At 41.0% G+C, this 26,517-nt stretch overlaps 1 protein-coding gene across 2 annotated transcripts; it reads left to right on the top strand.

The window, feature by feature from the left end:
- Positions 1-431: 431 nt before the first annotated feature.
- On the top strand, positions 432-6,345 carry sox18 (SRY-box containing gene 18). Of its 2 annotated transcripts, NM_001164880.1 has the most exons (3): positions 1,627-2,032; positions 2,834-3,277; positions 3,446-4,185. In NM_001164880.1, the coding sequence occupies exons 1-3, from the start codon at positions 1,627-1,629 to the stop codon at positions 4,183-4,185; spliced, it is 1,590 nt and encodes a 529-aa protein (NP_001158352.1). The 2 variants fall into 2 exon arrangements, with proteins under 2 accessions (XP_011475950.1, NP_001158352.1); XM_011477648.3 differs by having other exon boundaries at positions 432-2,032; positions 2,834-6,345.
- The last annotated feature ends 20,172 nt before the right edge of the window (positions 6,346-26,517 follow it).

Below are 26,517 nucleotides of genomic sequence, written 5' to 3'. Positions count from 1 at the left end.
GTGGGGGGGCAGTTCCTGGTTGGTCGAGCAGGAGGCTCCGAGACGCCACAGGAGCCTCCCATGGAGCTGGGCGTGGGGAGGAAAGAGTGTGTGTCTGAGTGTGTGTAGAGGTCAATATAATGTGGTAGATAAAGGGGGGGACATGTCCTTGGCAGGCAGAATTACTCACATGTAACATTTATTTTAGGATCTTTTTTAGTTGAAAAGTAATAACAAAATGGTAAAATCTCAAAATAAAAATTTCTTTTTTGTTGGTTTTTTTTTAAGATCACCCTTTCAAAAAATATTATTATGTATTTTCAACTATTTTAGTTTTACTTTATTTTCATTCATGTTTACACAAGTTTACATTTGTTTTTCTTAGCTTAGGGTATAAAAAAGAAAAAGAAGTCTGCACATTTTCACTTTTAAGTTCCTATTTTATTTTAAAACTACCCAAAACTGACTAAAAAAAGAACATATTTTTATTGAAGCTGCATAAAGACGTTGTTATCCGTGTTCCACTGCACGCTATCACCATCAAGCATTAATGAAAGCCTCAAAAATCTGTCGTTAGGGTACACTTTGTCCCCCACCCCCATCCCCCTCACCCATGACCCCGTCAGGACCTGCTGGGCTCATGGTTCCCCACTCTCACAGTGGCTTCTCGCTGATTTCAGCCTCCACGGTCGTCCTCAGGCTCTCCCCGTTCCTCTGCAAGGCTGCAGAGATGTTGGCCGTTACTTAACATGCCATCATGTTTTGTCTCTCGCTTGTTCTCGGCGTTAATTATGAACGTGTCATCTGTCGGTTTATGTCGTATGTGTGTGCTTTCATGTATGTGGGTGTGTGTGAGACGCTCCAGTCTCAGTTGGGCAAAAACAATGGAACCTCTCTGATTACATCTCCCTGTACAGGCGGGCAGGGTGTATGTGTGTATCTCTGTGTGTGTTTGTGTGTAAAGCCTCACGGGGGACGAAGGGGTGGCAGTTGCAACGGAGAAAAGAGGGGGAGGCAAAGTTTTGAACTCCCCTTCTTTAACTGTGTGGCGCGCGCGCTCGTTCCGTCCCTCCTGCTGCCATCTGACACCTCATTGGATAAATCCCCGGCTATATTTGTGTCTGATTGGTCAGGGCGGAGTATATATAGGCGGCGTGGGTCGGTTAAATCTGGCCACAACTTTAAAAACTTTCAAACAAGGTTGACAGGCAGAGACAGTGTGTCGGAGGGCCTGACTGACAGAGGGAAACCACGCTTGGGACAAACCACTGCACCACACACTCCAAACAAGAACTGTTGTTTTTGAGGAAAAAAGAAAGACTTTGGACGACAGACAGCGGCAGAGTTACTGTGGAGATTTTTTTTCTTTTTTCTTTTTAATTTTTTTTTTTGCAGAGGAATATTCTGCACTGCTGTTTGTTTGTTTTCTCTTTCTTTCTCTTACTCTCCTTCCTCTCAGATCTCCATGCTTTGCTTTGGGATTTGTGCTCCAAATCCATCCAGTTCTTCTCCTGATCCCTCACATTTTTACCATCTGAACCGTTTTGAGTTACATTTTTGTTCCAGACGTTTGCAACCAAACAAACTGAGACAGACGTTTGCAGAATTTGACTTGGACTAAGAGTTAATTCCAAGCCTGGTTCTGGAATGAATTTAGCAGAGCCCAGATTGTGCAGAGAGACTCCCCTGCATCCCAGCCGGGTGCCTCTCGGAGGCCCCTGGACGTCAGAGAGTCCAAGTCCTGCCTCTGACCCAGAAGTGGGTTTTGAGCAGAACCACTCCGGAGACTGCAGTTCTACTGATGCTCTCGGAGCGGAGAACATGAGGAGGGCAGATCCCAGGATGGCTTCATCAGCAAGCTCTGGGGGACAGAGTACGGATGTGATCCAGGGTGGAGGCATGTCGCCCGAACCCAGTGATGGGAAAACTCCGGCGGCTGAGCAGAGGATTCGCAGGCCCATGAACGCATTTATGGTCTGGGCAAAGGATGAGAGGAAGCGGCTGGCATTGCAGAACCCTGACCTGCACAATGCTGTACTCAGCAAGATGCTCGGTAAGACCAACAAGCACCTGACAACAGAAAACTAAGCCTACTTGCTTCAGTCGCAACATTAAATCCCAATCCCAATTTGTAAAACTCTTTATTTATGTACAAACACACCTAGAGAATGAATGTGTCTTGTATTTTTCAAATAGATTTTGACCACTTGGATGCAAAATATCAGCAACAAAATCTAATTGTAATTTTTAAAAAGTACAGCTTCGGAATAAATCCACAAATTCAATGACATTGTGTAAATCTGTCATTCATCTAACTGTATGTCAAACTTAAATAAAGCCAAGACTGAGTATTGACTTCAAGTGAATTCAGATAACCCGATAACTGCATTTTTGCCTGTCTAAAACGAAGGGATTGATAGCCTCAGATAATTTCTATTAAATCTTTTTATTTCTAAACATGCCTGAATGTCTCACATCAACACAAAGAGCTGCTTAGTGCTGCCACACCGGACAGCTGGAGCTCATCTGCAGCTTGAGCTTTTCAGATCCATCCAAATTCAAACCAGAAGGTCTCTGGGAGATGGTTTGTTTTGCAGATCTCAAAGTTGCTGGCATTTAAAACCACAAGACAAACTGTGAATGTATGAACTTTATACAGAGAATAAATTTTGCAAAAAAAAGGGGCCAAAACGTTCAAGTCTCTGTCTCTGAAAGACCCCAGTGAAGTCAGGTTTTGTATTTGAGATTAAGGATGTTCAAGTCAAGTACTCCTGATTAATCCAATGTACTAAGTACTTCTCAGTGGAAGTGTACGGCTTAAACTGTCTAAAGTGAAATTCTCTACGTCCTTCAGGTCAGTCGTGGAAGGCTTTGAGTGCCTTGGACAAGCGACCGTTTGTGGAGGAAGCAGAGCGTCTCCGTGTCCAACACCTTCAAGACCATCCGAACTACAAGTACAGGCCTCGCCGCAAAAAGATCACCAAAAAGCTGAAGAGGGTCGAGCCAGGGCTCCTGCTGCACACGTTAACCCAAGGAGGAGGCCAAGGCCTTGGCTTGGGTGCAGAGGGTGTTTCTACAGGTTCTGCTTACGGACATCCAAGCTCCCATCCCCATCATCACCACATCAACCTGCATCCGTCTGTGGGACACTTCAGAGACCTCCAGGCTCCAGGACACCCAGAGCTGGAGAGCTATGGCCTACCCACCCCGGAGATGTCCCCGCTGGATGTTCTGGAGGATGGAGCAGGAGAACCCGTGTTTTTTCCTCAACATGTTCAAGAAGAAGCAGCAATGGGAGGTTGGGGTGGGTATCACCACAACCCCCACCACCACCCTCATCATCACAACCAGCAGTACAGCCATCTCTACAGCAACCACAGTCACCACAACTCGATGCATGGGCAGGGTTGTGGAATGAGTGTTAGTGCTGGTTTAAGTAACAGTTTAAATCCTAGTCTCAGTTCAGGAAGAAATTCCAAACTTGATTCTAGATTAAACTCTGTCGACCCAAACATGGCCGCCAGCATGGGCTCTGTTGCTTTGGTCATCCCCAAGTTAAATCTGACCCATTCCTCTGCCCATCAAGTTCCCGTTAAGAGTCCTGTGAAGGGTCAGCCTTCTCCTGACTCCTCAGTACCTATGTCCTATCCCCACTCTTCCATCAGCCTTCCTGAGCCAGTGAAATGCCTGCAAGCGACTCCAAACACAGCCCCAGTTAGCTTTTACAGCCCGATGTATGGGAGCAGCACCACAAATTCTTCTCAGTTTAATTCCTCCCAGCTGGGGCAGCTTTCACCTCCACCTGAAACTTCTCCTGCTTCCTGCTTGACATCCTGTGTCCCATCATCTGCGTTTCTACATTCTGTTCAGTTAGACCACTCCAGTGTTGAGGCCACTAGCCACATGGGGTCTTCTGCTGAGTTTTGGTGTGAGGTGGACAGACATGAATTCAACCAGTATGTAAACATAGGAAGAAACCAAGAGGAAGTCTACGGACCCCATAGAGGTAGTTCAAAGGTCCAGGGCAGCTGCACTGGCAGTGGCATGGCTAGCAGCAGTAACAGCATTGTTGGTAACATAATTAACAGGGACGTCAGTAGTATTACGAGCGGAGCTGGTGGTTGTGATAATGGGAGTAGCCCTCTCATATCTGCACTTTCAGATGCCAGCAGTGCTGTCTATTACAGTGCCTGCATAACTGAATGAGTGCATGACATCATCTCCCACATAGTCTGTACCTCTGACTATGTGATAGTAAACTGGTGTGACATAACAAGAAGGAAAACACTCTGTTTTAGTCAAGTCATTGTTAGTTCAGATTTGTCTGTCTGAAGTTCTTTTTCAGAAGTCAAAATAGCAAAAGATTCCGTTTTTTAATGTGAATTAGCTATAATAAGATGTATATAAGAAATCACACTAAAAGGCACAATAAGCGAGACAAAAGAGTCAGAGATAAGTCTGTCAGTCAGACTTCATTAACTGCACAATAATTCTAGGACATGTTTGTAACGTGCTACACGTTAGCCATGTTAGCATATTCACAATACCTGTAACTCGTGAAAAACAGACTGATACCGCTAAAACAAGTGTAAGTGTGACTACGCTAACTCACAATCTTGTTAGTAAAATGTAAAAATAAACAGTCCGACACTGCTACACGTTAGCAGGGTTAGCTTATTTCCAAAAACACCCATTCTTGTTGGCAGCACCATAATTAATCCATTCATAAAGTGTTGCGGATTCTAAAGCACACTGTTGTTTTTGAAAAAAATAAAATAATACGGCTTTTAAGTGCACATTATAGTGTAGAAAATTTGGTAATTCAATGCCAGGCAGAAAAACAAATGCAAAAATGGTATTCATGATAAAAAATATGTGTATTTTTGTTCTAGAACATCATTTTTGATAGCAAAGTTTTGCCATCTTGCTAACATTTAGCTGGTCAAGAGAAAGACTCTGCACAAAAGTTTTCACAATTTTGCTTTTTAAATCTATATGAGCCCATAAAATAGTATTTCTAGAGGTTTAACTTGTGTGCCTTAGAAGGCAGTTTTATGATAACTTTTTAAAAAGGTTTTCTAATCAACATTTAACTGTTAGCTTTCATTTGATTGTTAAATTGAGACTTTATCAGTTGCTGGGACCATAGATTGAAAAAGCAAATGTGAAGGTTTTTTTTTTTTGTTGTTTAAGTGAGTTAGGAAAAACGGTAATAAAACACGCAAAGAAAGATTATCTTGTTTTTTCATGTACACTCAGATCTTTGTTTTTTAAATAAAATCCACTATTTTTTTATTGTAGTTTTAGTATTGGTGTAAAATGAAAGAAATTTGGAAATAAAAAAATATCTTTCTTACAATCGTGATTTACAAGACAGATTTTTCTAACATTTCGGCTGTATTGAAAAAAAAAATTAAAGGAGATTTTAGGTCTGGATAACTACAGTTTAATATTGCTAACTCCAGAAATTGATGGACAATTGGAATTAGTTTATACTGTTTACATTTTCTGACAGACAATGGACTCTAAGAAATGATGAAGAATAAATAATTTCTTTATTTGCACTGTGTACACTGTCAGGAAACACGTATTATGAAACGCTTTCATTACCAGCTGGTATTGTTTGTGACAGATCTCTGCTAAATTCTGTTTAGATGAATTCATCTTGGGAACATGAAACACAAACCGTGAATAGGAGGGAAAAGGCCCTGAGATGGAGAGACTGGATCCAGCCTCTGCATGTTTCTGAAGTGTTGCCGGGAAAGCCTTGGCCACTAACCCAGAACAGACCACTGATGTCTCCCACAAACTATCGAGATGTTTTACAAGCCGGGCTGGGTTTTCTCTAACAGTGATACATGCCGTTCCATCTGTAGCTCATTTCATGGCGGGGCATCATTCCAAAATAATTCACAAAAGGGCACCAGTTAAATGTTGCTTTGGTCTCTGACCAACAAAGCCGTTCAGAGATGAGGTTTTTGTCACCACAGAACATGTTTGGTCAAACAAACATATCACTTTTTCAGAGTAAATGTAATTTTACTAATTTAAAAGCTTTGCTCCACAAACAACAGAAGCTCAGGTTTTCCTTTTGGAACAAGTTCACTATTCCAGACCATGAAAATGGCATCAGTCAGTTTATCTCTGCTTGCCATGACTTTTAATTCGTCTTCTGCCGTCAACCAGTTATTGATGAGCAGACTGACATTCAAGCATGTTTATTGATTTGTGGAAAAAGTATGATTCGATGTAGCCTGTTGTAAATATAGATACATATTTCTAGGCAGAGAAATTTAGACTATGAAATGTTCTCTTTGCACTGGGTTTGAAGTATTAGCCAAAATAAAGAATACTACTTATCTAAAACCAAATGTGTATCATTGAGAATGTGTTTTTTTTAATGTACAATATGGACTGTTTTTTAATTTGTCTTAATTTTCTTAACGTGTTCTTTTATTTGCTCATTTCTGTGAGAGCAAAACAAATATTTGTTCTTTTTTTTTTTGGTTGTGATGACAGTCAAAGCCAGTAAAAGTCTAGGTTATCTTAAAGATCCACTCGGATGACAATAGTGTTTTTTGATGTTTTTAACATGTTCTTTTGCCATTTTTCTGATGACGGAGGGCAGATATAAAGAAAACTCACCTTCAAACTGCATTTCTGAGTATTTCTTAATCTAAATTGTTGTGAATCAGGAGCACGTGAAAATATCTCATTTAAAAAAGATACCATTTGCAGTGCAGGAAATGCGCTCGGAGGGCGACAAGCTCCCTGCTCTTTGGGGAAGGGGGGGGGGGGGGGGGGTGCTTCACTCCAACACCAAGGCAAATTTCTAATGAACTACTGCCACTCAGCAGAATGTGTCTTAAAAAATGACACAGGTTAATTTTTTTTTTTGGGGGGGGGGGGGGGGGGGCTAAAAAAAAAAACATGGTATAGTCATAATTAAAAGACCAATGGGAACAATTTTATGTTTGACCAAAAAATGATCTGAGTTGGACTTTAAGGACAAGACTAAGAGGAATGCCCCCCTCAACCGACATCATGTTTACCTGTCATTGCGATGTTCTTACTTTCTTGTACTTTATGCAAGCAGATGTATGGAGCTTGTCATGCTGCAGCATTGCCCCTCTCTGTTTGTGGATAAACTGTCTCAGTTAAAAGCTGCAAAAGCCTTTTATTAAGTTAAAAACATATTGAAACACTAAGATTGAATCAGAAATCAACGTTTGAAGCAATAAAATTTGAAATCACAGCAGCAAATTCCCCTATGTGTCATTTTTAGTTTTTCACAAAAACTTGCTCAACATACATTTGATATCTTTGCTTTATTTTTGTGGGCATGTTCACACATAATAATTACACTCACTGACTTACATGTTCCTTCCCAAAGCAGAAATCCTAATTGCATGAACCATTTTGGTGGTTTGTTCTCTGATTGGAAAGCCAGGTGTCCTCCATCCTGGATTTATTTTGTGGACACTGAACGGAGAACATTAAGGTTTCCCTCAAACATCGACCTTGCGTCTGTTTCAGATTAAACTACAGGACAGCAGCTGTTTCTTTGTCTTCACAGCAAGAAACCGCTTTCACAAAATCAAATATCCAGAGCTTTCAGATTTACCAATCTATTATTAGCTTCTAAAAGAGCAACAGTAGATTTTTTTCCAGATTTAAAGGAGCTTCATAAGAGCAGAATTCAAAAATACTGAAGCATCTGACATTCTTTACAGTTTACACCCAACATTTCACCCTCAATTATAATTTATAGTGAGACACAAAGACTTCAGAGACTTAGGCGTTTTTTTTTTGGGGGGGGGGGGGGGGGGGGGGGGGGGCTGAGCAACAACTCCAGGGCTTTTGGTAATAATTATCTGGCAAGGAGAAAAACACCCAGGATTTTGGGATTAAATCAAAGGACGTTTTCTCAGCGGTCATACAAGGACAAATTAAAGTGGGGATTTCCCAAGACATGCTACTTTGATATTTTTCAGTCTTTCTGACAGGAATCATGTTCAGACTTTTATTATAACAATTTTTGGGTTGTGTTTGATAAATGTGGCCTTGCTGCACATTTGTTTATACAATTGTCCACTATAATTTTATAAAAATAAAGGCTTTCATTAAATTGCATTTATTTTCTGACTCAACATTTGGACACCTTGTTTTTATATGAACCTAAATTAAAGTAATACCTTGCTTATGGAATATTTAAGCGCATGTACAGATTTACTTCAATATTTACAAAAAACAGATGAATTCTATATTGGGTGGGTTTTGTAAAGGTCATTTGGGAAGATAAAAACTCCCTATGAAACAGAATGAGCTCACTATCCCGCTCACTATCCCGCCGTTCATCACTCAGGGAGAAACAGCGGGCAGGGGCGGAGGAAGTCAGAACAGGTGGAGGGAAGCTCTGGGTGCTGGAAGGCAGGCCAAACACAGATGCCTCAGCTGGTCCTCACAAAAGGTATCGACAGGAAATTCGGATTAATCTACAAAAAGCATGACTGTAATCCAACAATCCGCATCTTTAAAGTCTTCCGTTAGCAGATTATGTCATCAGACATGGCAAAGAAGCAGACAGGGTCAGACTAGAATCTGGAAGTGTAAGGCACAAGGGCAGGTACCCAACCAGGTAGGCTTGCCTTGACTGGAAGAGAGTAACTGAGAAACACTCCTGGGATTACATTGTTTGGTTTTCTGTGGGTTCAAATCTGAAAGCACAGCAGTCCACGTTTTTATGTATTACTGGCAGCAACATGGCACAGAGTTTCTGTTTGGTATCCATCCCAAGTAAAAACGAAATGTCTCATAACAACAGAACAAACTGCCTCTGGCGGCAGTCTTCCTGTTGTCTTGTGTGGTGTGGTGCTGATCTAACAGGCTCTGTGTGCTCTGCTGCCAACTAGTGGTCGGAGGGTGAAGTGGACAACAAGAGTCAGACACTGAAGGACGCTCAGAAATAATTTAAAAACTGTCGTCCTGGCAGCATTTTGAATCGATACAAGTATCGCCAAGTGAACTATCGCGATATTTTAACGAATCAATTTTTTCTTACACCCCTAGAATTTACTGTTTTTCTTAGTCCCGGGTCAGCCACTAGGTACTAGTCAGGCTTAACCCTGCTGAGCAGCCACAGGTCTGATCACTAGCTATCACATGTCCTCATCGGTCAAACTACGAACCATCAACCAATGAAAAAAAGCTCTATGTGCCACTTTTTGACCAACAATTTAATAAAAAATCATCTGACATCAAGCAAATACATTTGTTTCAATCATCAATTTTTCGTTTCTAAACAAACACTTTTTTTATCATATTCTCAATATTGTATCTTCTATAAAAGTATTTCAAGAATAAGTTATTTGAATTAATTAAAAGTGTCTGCTCTTGACTGTAGAATAGAAAGTAATGTGTGGTATGGAGTATGTGAAGATTTTCCCTTACTAGGTCAAGCCCTTAAAAACCTTTGTGTGTGTGTGTGTGTGTGTGTGTGCGTGCGTGCGTGTGTGTGTGTGTGTTAGTAAAAACCTAACAGTGTACATGTTGCTGAAGTCATTGAGAGGAATGTTTGCAACAAGAAGGAAACCCCTGTGGAAGACTGGGATGTTCGGAAAGGGTGTGTGTGCCTTTGTATGTGTGGAAAGTGAGAAAGGAAGAGGTGTATATTTTTGTGAGAACACCTCACCCGGCTGCCTGTACCCTGACTGGAAAAGATAACATGAAACTGGATTCCCCTTTTCTCAGGTGGAAATGAACACATGTAGCACACTGCAGAGTGTACATTGTATAAGACATGTATATGCATGCATCAGCAAATGAGATTTACTGTGAGACCAAGTGAACCCATGCTTTGTGCATGAAGATCAAGTCCTGCATGTGAGTTAATTTTCAAAGACTGAAAAAGGTGTATTTACCAGCAGCAACATAGAACTATTTGCAGCTTGAGCTCTTGGTCTGACATCCATTCTGTGTTCTTGTACTGTATACTCACCAGCCACTTGATTAGACACATTGATAGTACCGGGTTGGACCCTCTTTTACCCTCACAACTGTGTTTATCCTTGGTGTCATAGAGTCAACAAGGTACTGGAAACATTCCTCAGAGAGTTTGGTCCATATTGACATGACAGCATCACGCAGTTGCTGCAGATTTGTCGGCTGCACATCCATGATGCTAATCTCTTGTTCCATCACATCCCAAAAGTTCTCTATTGGATTGAGACCTGATGACTGTGGAAGCCATTTGAGTCCAGTGAACTCATTGTTATGTTCAAGAAACCAGTCTGAGATGATTCCAGTTTTATGGCATGGTGCCTTATCCAGCTGGGAGTAGCCATAAGAAGATGGTACACTGTGGTCAGAAAGGGATGACATGGACAGCAACAATACTCAGGTCGGCTGTGGCGTTGGAACTATGCTCAATTGGTACTAAGGGACCCAAAGTGTACCAAGAAAATATCCACCACACCATTATACCACCAGCCTAAATCGATGATACAAGACAGGATGGATCCACGCTTTCGTGTTGTTGATTCCAAATTCTCACCCTGCCATCCTAGGGACAACCCTAGAGATGTTTTTGGAAGAAAATCCCAGTAGATCAGTTGTTTCTGAAATACTCAGACCAGCCCGTCTGGCACCAACAACCATGCCACGTTAAAAGTCACGTCAATCACCTTTCATCCCCATTCTGATGCTCGCTTTAAACTGCAGCCAGTTGTCTAACTGCATTGAGATGCTGCCATGTGATTGGACAGGTGTGCCTTATAGAGGTATTATCTGGGCATGCTTCAGTCTCATTCCACAGTGTCCCTGGGCTGCTGCATCTCACATCTTCATGTTCACTTCTTACTGTGCCAACCAGTTTCTGAATTCCTTTATTTATTTATTTTTTGCGTTTTTGCCAAAAACAAAGATGCACTGGGTGGCTAATTAACTCAAAAAGGGGCCTGTTGACCGACAAAATGCCAAAAATGGCAATTAGGCAGGATAAAGTGAAGTTTGAGTCTTTTTGAGTCCCCTTATGGAACACCCAACTGCCAATCAAGAAACCACACCCCTAAATATGGACACACAACAGCCTTGACATAAAAAATCCACTTTCACTGATTCGCAGAGGTGGTTTGGCAGGCATTTTTACGCCAGATGCCCTTCATGATATTACTCTGTATTTTATCCAGGCAGGGACTTGGAACAAGGAGACCCAGTCTTGGGCCCTTTGTGGCTACAGAATAAAATAAATAGAGCTATAAATAAATATAAGTTTCTACACCTGGCTGAGAAAATGTTCATGAATATGCAGGTGCCTGCAGGTAGAAACCAAAATAGTTTTTGCTAAACCAAAGAGGAGAATAAATGGAACCTGTCACATCCCTCTTGATGTGCTTCTACCTGAAAAGCTGCAGAGTTACAGCTACACAGCAGTCTAACTTGCACCTGGAAACACATTTGATCCAGACACCATCTACAATGATTGACCCGTGTTTTAACAAACCTGAGTTACTTCACTCATCCAGAGTTACTATTTTTTGTAAGTGTCCTGCTTAAGAACAAGCCATTAAAACAAAACAAAAAAAAAAAAACTTTCAAAGACATTCACTTTGTATTTAACATTCTCCACACTAATTTGTCTATATATTTTAGCCAGATTTGTGTGTCTGGTGGTTAAGAGGCCTCTGAATGGATTCCTTTGGCACCCGCCAATGGGCTTTTTTCCAATTACCGACTTAGTCTCCAATAAAACTCAAAATCCTATTCTGGGTCGGTGCTATTTTGGTTTGTCTGGTTATATAGCTGTACAGTTTGTTGCACTCACTGTTGCTTCACTTTGGATTGTCCCCTTTCTCTGCCCCCTTGTTAAAATTTAAAATAGAATTGACTCAGTGGAAAAAATTATGATGCTTTGGAGAACAACTCAGAGCTCTACATGAGTGCAATGTAAGTTTTTGAGGTTGTATTTCTCTTACTTACAGAATTTTAATTGGGAGTCATTTTTCTGAAACTTTTTCACACATCAAACTGCAAACTTGTTTATACTTTACTGATTTTTCTACTTCTAAAGTCTTGGGGAGGGGCAGGTGAAGAGGTGGAGTAATTTAACAATTTATCTTGGAAAAGAATCTCCCAAATTCTCTAATTGGTTTCTTCTTTCCAATTTGGGTTGTACATTTTCTTTTTTTAAAACCACTTTCCACGACAAATGTCTTCAACAAATTCATGAATTTACCAAGGTACTAAGAACATTTCAACTGTTTAAAAAAACAACCCACATCAACCGATCTAGTTTGTCCATCCCTCAAAGCACACTGTGATGATTTCAGCTCCAGAGAAAGAAGAGTATGTTCTGTTGGTATATGGAGAGTGTTCCCCAGGGAAATGTGACCTGCCAAACATGAAACCTCCATAAAGATTCATTGCTAAATAAAATGTAGTCAAATGTTGGGCAACTCACGGGCCTCCAGACATCAGTGGGCACAAAAAGAGCAGTGAAGAGGAGGATTGTTGAGCTGCGTTCATTTCGAGCAATTTGTGTGTCATATAAGTGTCCGCTGAGTGGTTGGCGCTCTTGCCTCACAGCAAGAAGGCCCCTGGTTCAAGTCAGAATCAGTATCAGAATCTTTTTACCGTCATTATGCAGTACACAATGAAAATTTTCCAGCAGCTCTTTTCCAACAATGTTGAAAATACTATATATAGAAATTATACATAAGACTGTCCAGTAGAATGGGATGAATGTTGCACATATGAGTGGATATTCCACATATAGAATGAATATTGCACACATGACGTGAGTATTGTGTACTTGATTTAAAGTGCAGCCAGAGCATTGTCAGATGTGTAGTGACATGTATTAATGGGTTATGTTAAGTCTGGGGAGAGGGCGAGTGTTGTTGACACAATGGTGTGATGGGGGGAATTGGGCTCAACGCTCTGGGGAAGAAGCTGTTTCTCAGTCTGCTTGTGTGGGTTCTGATGCTCCTGTACCTCTTTCCAGAGGGAAGAGGTACAAACAGTTGGTGTCCTGGGTGGGCGGGGTCTGCAGCTACACAACCAGCCCTCCGTCGGACCCGGCTGTCGTACACTGAGTCGAGTTGTGGGAGAGGTCCTCCCACAATCTCCTGTGCGGTTTTCACCACCCAGGCCAAGTCCTTCCTGTCTTAAGTGGTGCAGCTCCCGTACCACACCGTAGCACTCAGACAGAGATTACTCTCAATGGTGGCTCTGTAGAAGTTCCCCAGAAGTTAAGATGAGAGTCCAGTCCTTTTAAGCTTCCGGAGGAAGAAGGGTCTCTGTTGAGCCTTCTTCACCAGGTGGGATGTGTGCAGCGACCAGGTGAGGTCAGATGTGATGTGGATCCCCAGGAACTTGATGTGGTCCACCTGTTCCACCTCCTCACCATGAATGAGGAGGGGGGTGTGTACCACCTTCCTAGACAATAATAATAATAATGGATTGGATTTATCTGCGCTTTTCAAGACACCCAAAGCGCTTACATTGTGTCCATTATTCATTCACTCCTCATGCATACTTGGTGATGGTAGCTACTGTTGTAGCCACAGCTGCCCTGGGGCAGACTGACAGAGGCGTGGCTGCCATTTCGCGCCTACGGCCCCTCTGACCATCACCGGGACCATTCATGCACGTTCACACACCAGTGGAGCCACACTGGAGGCAAGGAGGGTGAAGTGTCTTGCCCAAGGACACAACGACATTTTGGCTGGTGGGAGCGGGGATCGAACCGCCAACCCTTCGATCATTGGACGACCCGCTCAACCACCTGAGCCACTGTCGCCCCTTCTGAAATCCACAATAGCCGCGGTTACATGTGCAAAATATCTTGATCGGATCAATAGTTGGATTAAAATCCAACCGTGCATATGGGATCAGAAAACCTTTTCCGATTAGAACAAACGTTCACATGGTCTCTCACATGGTCATTTGGGCATGTGCAGTAGCGTTGAAAATACCGGAAAAAGGAAATGAGTCCCACTGTAAACAAACCTTGCTCTCATATACATTTATGCAGCAGCTCGGTAATATCCGAGATGATCTTCTAAACATGCTTTTATTAATGTTATGAATATTATGAAGCGCCTGTTTGCTCATCATTTTATTTTTAATCCGTGTAGTCAGTGCTTTTTTTGTGGAAGAACAGCCGGGCATGTCAAAGCGTGCAAAGGCAAGGTGGGGTCATGGGTGATCTGCTGCATGTTGCTCCTGTGGTCTGTGATGGTTCTGATGCCTCTCCACATCTCCTGCGGGTTGTTGTTTGCAAAGTGCCCCTCTACCCGTTTGGCCTGGTTGATGCCCTTCCTTAGCTCTGTCCGAGCCCTGCTGTGGGCCAGCCTGTCACCTGACCTATAGGCTGCATCCTGAGCTTTGAGTAGAGACCGCACTGTGCCATCAAACCATGGTTTCTGGTTTGGGTACACTATGATGGATTTTGTGGGCAGAACAGCATCTGTGCAAAACTGCACATAGCTCAGCACAGATGTTGTGTGGGCCTCAAGGTCTGAGCCATCTTTAAACACCTCCCAGTCAGTGAGTTCAAAACAGTCCTGTAGCGCTGAAGAAGCCTCTTCGGTCCATACTTGAACTGTTTTGATGGTTGGTTTGGTCCTGCAGATCAGAGGTCTGTATGTGGGAAAGGATTACCTCCACAGAGATCTGATCTGACATGCCCTGGTGAGGAGCTGTTGCAGCCTTGTATGCACCAGTGTGTTGTTGTCTCTGGTGGGAAAGTGAATAAACTTCTGAAACTTGGGGAGCACTGCTTTGAGTTCCATGTGATTGAAGTCTCCTGCCACAATCACATCTGCTTCTGAGCTGGAGTTCATCTGCCTGCTGATTAGACAGTAGAGCTACTCCAGCGCTAGCTTAGCGTGAGCTTGAGGTGGGATATAAACAGCTATGATCAGGATGGAGCAGAACTCTCTTGCCGCGTTTTCCGATGATGCGTGTGGCTGCACACCAGGAGTTGTGGATGTAAAGCACCAGACCGCCACCTCTGCCCTTACCGGAGTCTGCAGTCCGATCGGCACGGAACAAAGAGCGGCCCGCTAGCTCCACTGCGCCGTTAGGTGTGTTATTGTCCAGCCAGGTTTCTGTTATGATGGCCACACATCTGTCCATCCTCCACGAGACAATCCGTAAACGAAACTCATCTAGCTTGTTGGCGAGTGATCTTACGTTAGCGAGGAAGAGACTAGGTTGATGCGGGTTTGCATGTAGCCCAGCGCATGCTCCGCCTCTTTTCCCTCGCTTTTGTTTACGGTGTCTCCTCCTTCTCCTTGGCAGTAGGGGTCTCTCGGGTGGTATAGGGGAAGCATTACATTGACAGTTCCTGCTGATTTAAAGTAATTCTGTACTGCTGTACCGAATAAACGTTTCCAGTGTCTGTAGAACCAACAAAAACACGAAAAAAACAAACAAAAGCAGAGAGCGCTGAGCCGCTGCGTGTACACGCACCGCCATCGTTGTTGAAACAGAACACCAATGGGGGACTTTTCTGTGTGGAGTTTGCATGTTCCACCCGTGTATGTGTGGGTTTTCTCCGGGGACTCCGGCTTCCTCCCACCGTCCAAAAACATGCTTCATAGGTTAATTGGTCACTCTAAATTGTCCATAGGTGTGAAAGTGGGTGTGCATGGCTGTGTGAATGTGACCCTGTTACAGACTGTCGACCTGTCCAGGGTGTCCCCTGCCTTTGACGGGATAGATTCCGGCAGCCCCGTGACCCCGAAAGGGACAAACGGATTAGAAGACGAAAATGAATAAGTGTCCGCTGCCTCTCTTTCTACGCCTGTCAAATTTGCTGCTTGGTCTTGTCCAAAAAGTTTTCATAAATTTGATGCTATCGACACGTGTGAAAGAAGCTACTATTAGAATTTTTTAGCCAGCTCTACAGAAGCATTAGTAATCACGTCTCCATGTTTGGGTTCCTGAGATCATTCAGAGGCTCTCCCAGTACAGTGAGGTGCAGCATTTACTGCAAGACCTGCATCTGCTTTCAGCGGTTCTTCCGTCTCTCTGTGACCCAGTTTGAAAATTTGTTGTCCCACATTAGTAACGCCGCCAAAAGTGCACTGCAATTCCTAAAATGCACTGCTGCCACACCACCACTCAGCGCTCGACACTCAAAATGTGCTGCAGGACCTCCTATTGAATCTGCACGATGACTTTACATTAAAACTGGTCTATTGACATGCGAATCGCATTTATTGAAAACGCAGATTCAGTCTCAGATCACCGGGAACCAGGTACAGTTTTTTTTCCATATTGCTGCAGTATTTATCTGGGGTATGTTTTATTGCTAATGTATTTTACACAAATATATTGTTTCTAAAATAAAGAACTATGATTACAAGTGAATTATTCAGTTAAGTTATCAGCAGGTTAGTTTAATGAGCTGTAGATAACTTAATGAAACATAAAAGATTAATTGGAAAGCAAACAGAGGAGGTCTTGCTTAATAATAAAAGAACATGGAGATCCTAAAGCAGACACCTCCATTTTCAAAACCAGAACTTCCCCTCACAGGAGCAGAGAAAGGCTGAGCAGCAGTCACACTTAGACGGAGCCAGGGATTTTCCTGTCTCCTGCGCTCCGGCTGGTGTTTTATTGGACATGTTTAACCACATGTCAGATTGGTCACCACAGCCACAGACTGACAGACTATCAGAGTGTGTGTTTGTGTGTGTCTGTGTGTAGCTTTGGTCGTCCATATGTTTGCCATTTCACTGAATGATGTGAGATGACAGCGGGTTTACACTGTAAACGGGGTTGCTAATGAGTGTGTGCAATGTGTTTGCTTATGCTATGCTGTAACATGCACACAAAAAAGACTGTTTATATGTTCCATGTGAATGTGTGCGTTTCTCTTTGTAAGCTGTGCAGGTTTGAAAATGGGCACTCCTTGATATTCCATAAGCATTTCGCAAAGAACTCTGATGATTTGGACATTAAAAAGTCATTTATGACACAAACAGTCGATGCCTCAGTTTGATATATGTGTATGCTCAGAATCTATAAGCTACAATGGAACCTCTTCTCAACTAATGTGTCTGGCTTGTTTAAAGATTTGCCACATTTTGATTGATGATACAGGCTTTTTTTAAATATCGCTGTAGATTTTTTCCAAAATAATTTCAAATTTAAAAAACTCAATTCTTCATTTTTAATATTTTCATTTGCAACTTAGTACGTTTTGCTTTGGTGGCATAAATGTCACTTCGTAGGAACAGCGAGACTGCAAAAGGGAGAACCACAATATAGTGAGGGAACCCTGTATTCAAACGAAAAAAAAACAAAAAAACAAAACTTATTTTTCCTTAAGTGTAATTCCCCTTCCGGTCGATGATGTCAGATGCCGTCTTGTGCTGCTAACTTACCAGCTTACCTACCTCTTTGCCTTAACCCTACCAATTTGAAATTTAGAAATTGACAGGATTCATGTGCTGCACTTTAGGAATGCAGTCTTCAACCACTGTGGATGCATTCCCATTGGAAGGTTTAACTGGCACGGTGGTGTGTTCCCTGGGGAGTCAAATTTATGTGGACAGTGTGAAAGCTTAACTCGACCATGATCCAGACCAAACAAGTGAAGCCTGCTCTGTGTGAGAGCAAGGCGCGTTCACTGAAGTGTAAACTTAACCCTTGTGCTATCTTAGATGACCCCATCCTTACATTGACGTGTTCTCCCTACCATGACAAAGGTGGATAAAGGTGGAACGATTTCATGGAATCCATGGGCACCAGTGAAGATCACAAATCATTGAAGAAAAAAGGTTCAGCGCACTGTCTAGTGGGTCTAGATGACCCAACTCCCAATGTTAAAGTACCTAGGACAGCACAAGGGTTAAAGGGTTAAAGGGAACTAAAGAGAGTATAAATGAGTAAGTGCTGTATTTAGGAGTAACAAAATAAAACAGCCCATAATGTTAAACCTAACCATGTAAAGCCCACCACGAAAAATTATTTTCCTTTTTGGAAATAGGTTTTTTTTTTAAACCCTTTAATGAAATCTCAAGAAAAGAAATCAAAATATATTTTTAAGTAGATAAAGATAGTATAAATGATGACACATTGGGTCATTGTGTGATTTGGTTTTTGCTCAAAACAATATTAGTTTAAGAAGCAAAAGGATAGCCCTAAATGTTCAGGGGAAAAAAAGCATCTTATTTATCCACTGTCTCAAATTTGATCCAAACGTTTTTAATGTGGTGTAACTGTATAATGAAGACTTAATAATCAATAAAGATTGCATTTTTCCAATACAGGTTGTAGTGGTTAAAAAATGAAAAACAATAGATGACTTATTCTCGCCATAAAGTTTTGGTGGGAGGTTGGCGCCAGTGTTGGCAGCGGAGCGGCCATCAGTGTGTGAATGTGTGTGTGACTGGGTGAATGGGTCTGTGACTGTAAAGCGATTTGGGCCTTCGAAAGAGGGTAGAAAGCGCTATATAAATATACGCCATTTACCATAAAGTTTTGAAAATTAGCTAAACTTCTCCCATGAAAAGTGTTTTAGGGATTTCATGAAAGCAGCCGTTTTGAAACGAGCAGGAAAATCCCTTCTACTGCCTCTAGTGGAAGGATAACCCACTGCAGGGCAGTAAACACAGGCCAAGTTCTTTATACAATCCGTTTTTATGGACAGTTTGGATCATGGTGAGACCCCTATCTCGGTCTCAGAAATAGATCAAATGTGATTTGAATGGTTGCATAAGGTAAATCGTGAAAACCCAAAGTCGACAGCGTTTGGAACAGCACTACTTTTCCTGGAAGTTTTGTAAGAGTGAACTCAATTTTTCTGTTTTTTTTTTTTTTTAGGAATGACTTAAAAGAAATCAAATACCTTTTGATATGAAACAAAATCCTTTTTAACATGGGGGGCCTTGCACACCCCAACAACAGGTTAGATGACAGAGCCCAGTCCAATAAACGTCTGCCATTCACTGAGCTTCAGTAGAACTCCAACAGCCACACGGCCTAAAATAGTCCGCTATTATATATTCATGAGGGAAAGAAAACCGCCTAACCGACCCTAAAACCGCCCAACTTATGCAAGCCCGCCTAAAGCCATTTTTACCCGCAAATTTAGAACCAAAACACTGCTTGTAGAAAAGCTCACTGTGACGTTACTTTCTGTTAGGTAGTTTCAGAATAAAAGCACTTCAATTGCAGCTTTACTTCCCCTGTGAGTTAATGTGTTGTGAGTTATTGTGTTGCGAGGTACGTTATTGTGTTGCGTTGTGAGTTAATGTGTTGTGACCCTTCTGGGCCACTGTACTTTTTTGGGAATGTGCAAACTTTTTACATTGCATGACAAGGTGCAGGCAAACCTTGTTATAGGAAAAAGCAAACAGAAAAATCTGCCACTTCAGACTAGGAAAGAAAATGGAATAGGTACACTAAACATAAAACAAAAAAAACACAAAAGCATTTCAAATGTTCTAACTTCAACTTCACTGTTTTACCGAAGTGTTCAAGCGAGCTGGAAGAAAACAGCCAAAAGGATTCTACATATTGGTTTGCTTGAAAGAGGCTTAATTATAACATGCATTCAGACTTCCAAAACAAAAAGGTTTTAAATTTGTTCTGAATTTTTGTATTCCACAGATTATTTAAGTGTTTAACACACACATAGACCAAATGATGTAATGGTGGGATGGAGGGGGTGGTGGGTCTCTTTCTCTTTTTGCCGCAGGATGTCAGGCTTCTGTTCCCCCACTGATTCCTGTTTCCTGTCTCTGCAGGAAGTAGCTCTGTGTTCACTTCCTGTGAAAGGAGCTGTAAAGAACAGGAACAAAGTGGACATTTGTTGCATTAATTAGCCATACCAATATGAACAAACACGCAGTTCTTTTTTTTTAAGAGGATGTTAGCCACTCATGTGCTCACACTTTCAAAGAAATGAGTTTTATGATCCAATTTAAAGTTACAACAAGCATGTCACTGCATGGGAGTGCAGTACAGTGGGAAGCAGGTGATTAGCTGTTGCAGATTTTACCTGGTGAAAGTAATGATTCTGCTGTGTTACCAAGGAGTAACATTACAACTACTTTGATTTATCAGGATCTTTAAAAAGTTCATCATTTGCTGTAACCAAAAGAAATGGAGGTGTGAAGGTCTCATGCCTTTGTCCATGTTCTTGGATCATGGTATGGGGATTTAGTAAACTTCCTTTTATCACAGTTTTTAATTATATGTAGAAAAAATATTTACAATATATACATATATATATATATATATATATATATATATATATATATATATATATATATATATATATATATATATATATATATATATATATATATGTATATATGTGTGTGTGTGTGTGTGTGTGTGTGTGTGTGTACGCATCAGAATGATTCCCAATGTGCTAATAATAAAGAACGGTTAAGTTGCTTTAATGTGGCTAAGATGCTTTATTTACATGACAGTCTGCTCTGCAGTTGCAGTTTTTTTCTTACACGCAGAAGTAAACACGGATTTCGCAGCTCAACACAACGACTTTGGCCTTTTGTCAGAGCGTTGTACACATCACTCTGATCCATCAAGTCACTGAACTCTGATCTATTGCTGTGAGGTTCTGCAGAACTTTGGCTCACTTTGCTGATGGCCTTTTGGCTGGTGCTCCGTGCATTAGCCGCTGTGCAGCTGCACTACTTCACTTATCTGAGCCCACTACAAAGCAACACAATCTGCATTTTTATATGATACTGGCTGCAACAGGGCCCAAAGTTTTGGATCTGTACCTATCCCAAGTAAAAACTAAGTAGTTTTTGTCTCATAACAACAAATAAAGCTGCTTCTAGTGAGATTTTGTTGAATGTTTTTTGCAGAGTAGAGCTGCTCAAAGAGGCTCAGTGTGCTCTGCTCTGCTGCCAACTAGCGGTCGGGGGTTTAATTGAAAAACAAGAGTCAGACACTAAAGGACGCTCAGAAGTAATGAAATAAATGACAGCATTTTGAATCGATACAAGTATCGCCAAATGAACTATCGCGATATATCACCGAAAGGATTTTTCCAAAACCCCTTGCTAATTTGTTTTTTTTTTGTAATGTAATTGCTTTTTTGATGTTTGTCTTAAAACCAGACTCTTAATTGGTCTGTTTAAAAAGAAATGGCTAAAAACTTAGGAATGTTTGATTTGAATTTTGATTTGAAATGGTTTATTTCAAGCAATCAAATAAGAATAATACACAAAGGTCTTCAAAGTCCTGGTTTTTGTAAAGGTGCATGGACAGCTCTCTTTTTTTGGAGAAAATCAACTTTTACAATACAATCATCAGTTATCCATTCATACAATTACAAATCAATCTTAGGATAATTAGACATATTAATAAATATTGCTTGAAAGGGAGTGGAAGGAAGCAAACTTATATAATCCCACCCCTGTTCTACTGTAACCATTTTATTACATGATTTATCATTATCCGGTTCCTAGCTTTTATCAGACAGAATTAAGAATCTTGAAATATCAATAAAGCACATGACAAAAATGATATCATCAAGAATCTTTTTAAGGTCTTCGTAGTCCTGGTTTTTCTTAGGGGCCATGGTCAGCCCTCTTATTTTGGAGAAAATCAACTTTTAAGTCATTTATAGATAGTTTTTTAGCTGCCTTGAGCCACACGTGTCCGTGCTGTACCGGAAGAAATGACAGTAAGTAATGACTATTAAACTTCAAGCTCTTTTTTATGACTTTTTTGAACCCTGGATTCTTTGGTAAACTGACAACCTTTCGTTGTTCATCTCTCTCTTTCTATGCTGTCTAACCTCCTCTGCTTGCTCTTCAGTGAGAGCTAAGATGTGGGTGTTAAACCTCTGAGGTCAGAGGGTTTGGTGGCCTTGGCTTTGATGGGCTTGTGGGTTGTGGGTTCAGGTCCCGGGCAGGCTCGGCCACTAACATTGATGGGGGAACTCATCTATCAGCATGGAAGCAGTCAAAGCAGCCAATCACCGAGCCATATCCAGAGTCAGCAGGAATCCAGGGAAAATTTATCTTTCAGTCTATTCTGGTCATTTTTCTAGAACTGTTTGTTTTGATCATTTTGGTTGTTCCATCTGTTTTTGAACCCATGATTTAGTTTCTGCTCACAGTAGAAGGTAGGTTAAACAAGGCAAAGAAATAGAAAACAATGGTTAGATGGAACCCTTTTTTAAAAAAAGGCATACAATCTGCCACTGCAAATGTAAATGCAATAAAAAACATCTAATGGTTAAAGCTGCTTTGGAAATAAGACCACCCTTTATAAAATAATCTCACTGAAGAGTTGCAATGAACATTGAATGCAAGAGATTGTAAAGTATCTATCATAGCTTGGAGCTTTATGTTTTATTACAATGAGAAACACAAACAGCAACTCAGTTGGGTTTATGTATACAGAGCCTACTTACAACTTACATCATCTGAACGATTTATGCAGAGAAAGCACAGAAGGCAAACAAAAGACGACAATTTCCAAAACAAAGCATAAATCCAGTACCAAGATATTTTATAATCCATTCTCTTCTAGTTCAGCTAAGGGCAACGCTTTTTTCCCCGCAGATTATTTTTGTGTAATTCTATTTACTGTAAGCATCACTTTCTACATCTAACAGAAATATATTACGGTTGCTAAATTTATATTTGTAGAGGGGTGGTGCTGTTGGATAAAGTGCTGCCGTGCATAAATGAACTTCAAAACAGCCATGATATGTTAAGTAAGGGATAATGCTCCACAAAGCTGGCATTATCAGAAATTAATGGACAATATGAAAGCCTGAACCGTCCAACGCTTTGATTCTGTGAACTCCGTTAGTTTCTGATAATGAACGCCTTGTAGGGCATTATCCCGCATAGTCACTGAGGAAAGCAATGTGTATACATTTTTAAGACTTTATTACTGTTTAATCTTGTTTTTTTTTTTTTTTTTAGGTTAAAAGTGTGGGGTATTCTGCAGAAAGCCTGTGAATAAAAAGTTCATTGAAATAAAAAGGTATGCCAAACATGTTTTTTTGTATTAATCTGTATATGTGTGTGGGAAATGATGAAAATAATAATTTATAATGAGGTGACGTTGATCGGTGTCTAGACGAAACATGTGCTTTTGTAACATTGAGATATGCCCAGTGAGTACTGATTAGGGGACACATCAATGGTTTTTATGTCTCCAAATTATCTCTACTACTACACTAGGCATTTGACAGGTGTACCTTAGCCAACATTGTTACTGGACAAGCAGAGAGGGCTTTTTCTTCTTCTTTTTCTACAGTTTACTAGTAAATGTCCACCATCTACGGAAGAGACTTGGTGAAAAATATAATTGAGGTACAAATCTTGCTAACCTTGCTCCAGCCTTTTTCTTTCACAGCTTGAAATTTGAAATTTGAAAGACTTGAGGTCACAGATTTCCAACCGGGCACAAATTGAAATGATTATTTTCTTCCCCATGATCAATTTGCCAACAGTTGCCACTTCCATGAGTTAAAAGGGACGCATCCATAAGTCACTACCAAATCAGAGTCCCTGATTGGTCAAAGTTCAACCTGTTTGACTTTCAACGCGTGCTCAGTGGCAACGCATTTTGTGCGTAGAGCCCAAAAATGGTTGTAGAAACTTTTATAGTAATGCATGAGCGTGAAGTGGAATCCCGAAACGTATTAACGTTTACTTAGACCTTTCATTAGAATCGAACACGTGTTGCAAAGGGCAGTGTGAAATTAGCTTACCTCTTTCAAAACTGTCTCTAGAATCCTGCTCTTTAATAAATACTCACATTTTCAATGGGGGATTCATATCAGCTGTCAAAACTTGAGACACACTCCAAACCACTAAATCCCCCAGTTGTTGGAGTTGGGTAACAAGGTTTTGGACGTCATCATTTTCTGCTCCTCCCGTAAATAAAGCAAGGCTCGGTATGCGCATCACAAGAATGCCCCTTTCGAAGCCTCGATACAGAACGCCACATCACTAGTAAATTGCTATCTGGGGTTTTGCAAAGCACGTAAACACCATCTATTCAGACACTTTGAACCAAATCTGCTGAAATGACTCACTTAGATGATCGCTCACACTTAATCTGTTGGTTACTTACAAAGGCAAATAGAAAAATAAAGGTAACACAATTTTACATACAGTTGAGCTTTTCAAATCTTTTTGGATTAAGTTCTTCTTTGTTTCCATCCTCACGCTGCCATTCATCCTTAAGGTGGACACCTCTGAGTATGATGTCTCTCTCATGCTACATTCACACCGACCTCGGCAACGTGCGTGTAACCCTTGTGCTATCCTAGGCACTTTACCATTAGGAGTTGGGTCATCTAGACCCACTAGACAGTGCTCTGAACCTTTTTTCTTCAATGATTTGTGATCTTCACTGGTGTCCATGGATTACATGAAATCTTTCCACCTTTATCCACCTTTGTCATGGTAGGGAGAACACGTCAATGTAAGGGTGGGGTCATCTAAGATAGCACAAGGATTAAATGCAGGGGCGTACTTATCAATAGGCAAAGGTAGGCGATCGCCAACTCTCTAGTCGCCACGAACTGAACGCTTAATACAAGCATCTAAAATCAATTTTATGCCCATCATTATTCAACTCTGTCATTAAAAAAAAAAAACATCACAAATCACTAAACTAGCATACGATTGATCTTGTAAAAGTGTTTGGTCCTCCCCCGTCCTTCTGCATCAATGGTATATTCCAGTCAACAGCAAGTCAGCAAGTCAAGTTCTGGTAAAAATATTGTCATGTTAATTTGCCAAAACCACTGGGGACAATCCTTAGACTCCTTTGCTGTTGGGTTAGCTAGATTCTTCAAGTAAAACTTGGTCATTTCTGCAATGCATGATGTCCCTCGTAAATTCGCAGCGTAAACAGTGTTAATATTGTCTAACTTCGTTGATAAGCTTCAAACTTTTTGGTGGGGTCCACTTGGACCCCAGTGGTTTTTGCTATATAAGTGTTCAAAATTGTGTGCCTGGATGGCTTTTTCCTTTTAATTTCTTAAATCAGATAACCACAGTTTTATTCTGATGTTGGAAAAACATCCTTAGAAGCTTTTTTTGTTGAAATTCCCTGAAAAAATAAAAAAAAAGTTGAATATTATCATTATTTTTTATTTACTTGTTTTCATGAAATAAAACTAAAAAAACTGTTTATGATTATATTTTTTGCTTTCTGCTATTGACAAATTTATTCAGGCAAACCATCAAAACAATTTTGAACCAACGTTGCATCGATGACAGCAACAATATAGTGTTGGGGTCCGTTTGGACCCCACGTGTACAGATTAGTCAGTCTTGGCATGTGTACGGATGAGGGTTAAAAGAACTTTCTCTCCAGCAGAAACAGATTTTGAAATGATCATGTGCTTTCCAGCCAACAAGAAAAAAAACTGTTGAGTTTTACAAGAAAAGCACTCTGATCTAATCAGTGTCCTCAGACATTCAAACTGGGCTTTTGAACAGGTGAAGAAGGAACGCGCTCCTTCAGATTGCTTAAAATCATCCATGATGCTTTACCTTTTGTAGTCAGCCCTTAATACTTCCTCTGCCTCGTTTGGTGTGTTTAAGAATGTTACGTCTGTTTAGGGTCATGACGTCGACTGTGCTTTAACCCTTGTGCTATCTTGGATGACCCCACCCTTACATTGACGTGTTCTCCCTACCATGACAAAGGTGGACAAAGGTGGAAAGATTTCATGTAATCCATGGACACCAGTGAAGATCACAAATCATTGAAGAAAAAAGGTTCAGAGCACTGTCTAGTGGGTCTAGATGACCCAACTCCCAACGTTAAAGTGCCTAGGATAGCACAAGGGTTAAATTGAAAATGTTCTAGACATGAATAATCAAAAGAAACATGCAACGAGAAGAAAAACACAAAAAAGCGATCAAAAAAGGCCTGTTCATTTCAAATGAGGAACGACATTTTCAGGACTCTGTGGTCCCATGTGTCCCCTTTTAACCCATAACAAAAGTAGCTATGCTATTTGGGGATTACTGTCTCCACAACTTTATAATTCAGTCTATTTATCTTTCCTGCGCCCCTGGTTTTCCTAAACCTACATGCATGTGTAAACATAGGTTTATGAGAGCAGTGTTGATGTGGAAATCTCCTCAAATCAAATACAATTTCAGCCCATTTTTATATATTTGTCTGTTGTTGGTTTTGTCCCGGGCATCTATCACTATAACAGGCACTGACGCCGTGTGGGAGAGCGTGTGTTTGTGTGTATGTGTGCCAGGATGACCAAGCATGAGACTGTAGAAAAAGCCCTGCATGCGGCTGGCAGAAGGCAGAGGAAAAATTGTGTGAGAAAATGAAACCAGGGTGGAGGAGTTCAACCTGGGTGAGAAATGCCAGAAACAAAGGGAATTTAAAACAAGTAGGTCTACCTGTAAAAAAATAATTTCATTTGAGAGTTCACTTTAAAGTTTTTCCCAAATTTGATACAATCATTTTTCTAACAATTTTGAGCAGCACAGAAGTTTCATGTCTGGTCAACAGAGGGAGCTGTAACTTAAATCAGTC

The sequence above is a fragment of the Oryzias latipes genome, chromosome 7 (genome assembly GCF_002234675.1).
Source record: "Oryzias latipes chromosome 7, ASM223467v1".
Taxonomy (NCBI): Eukaryota; Metazoa; Chordata; class Actinopteri; order Beloniformes; family Adrianichthyidae; genus Oryzias; species Oryzias latipes.
The sequence above is the reverse complement of the archived record's forward strand: the minus strand, read 5'-3'. Positions and strand labels throughout refer to the sequence as shown.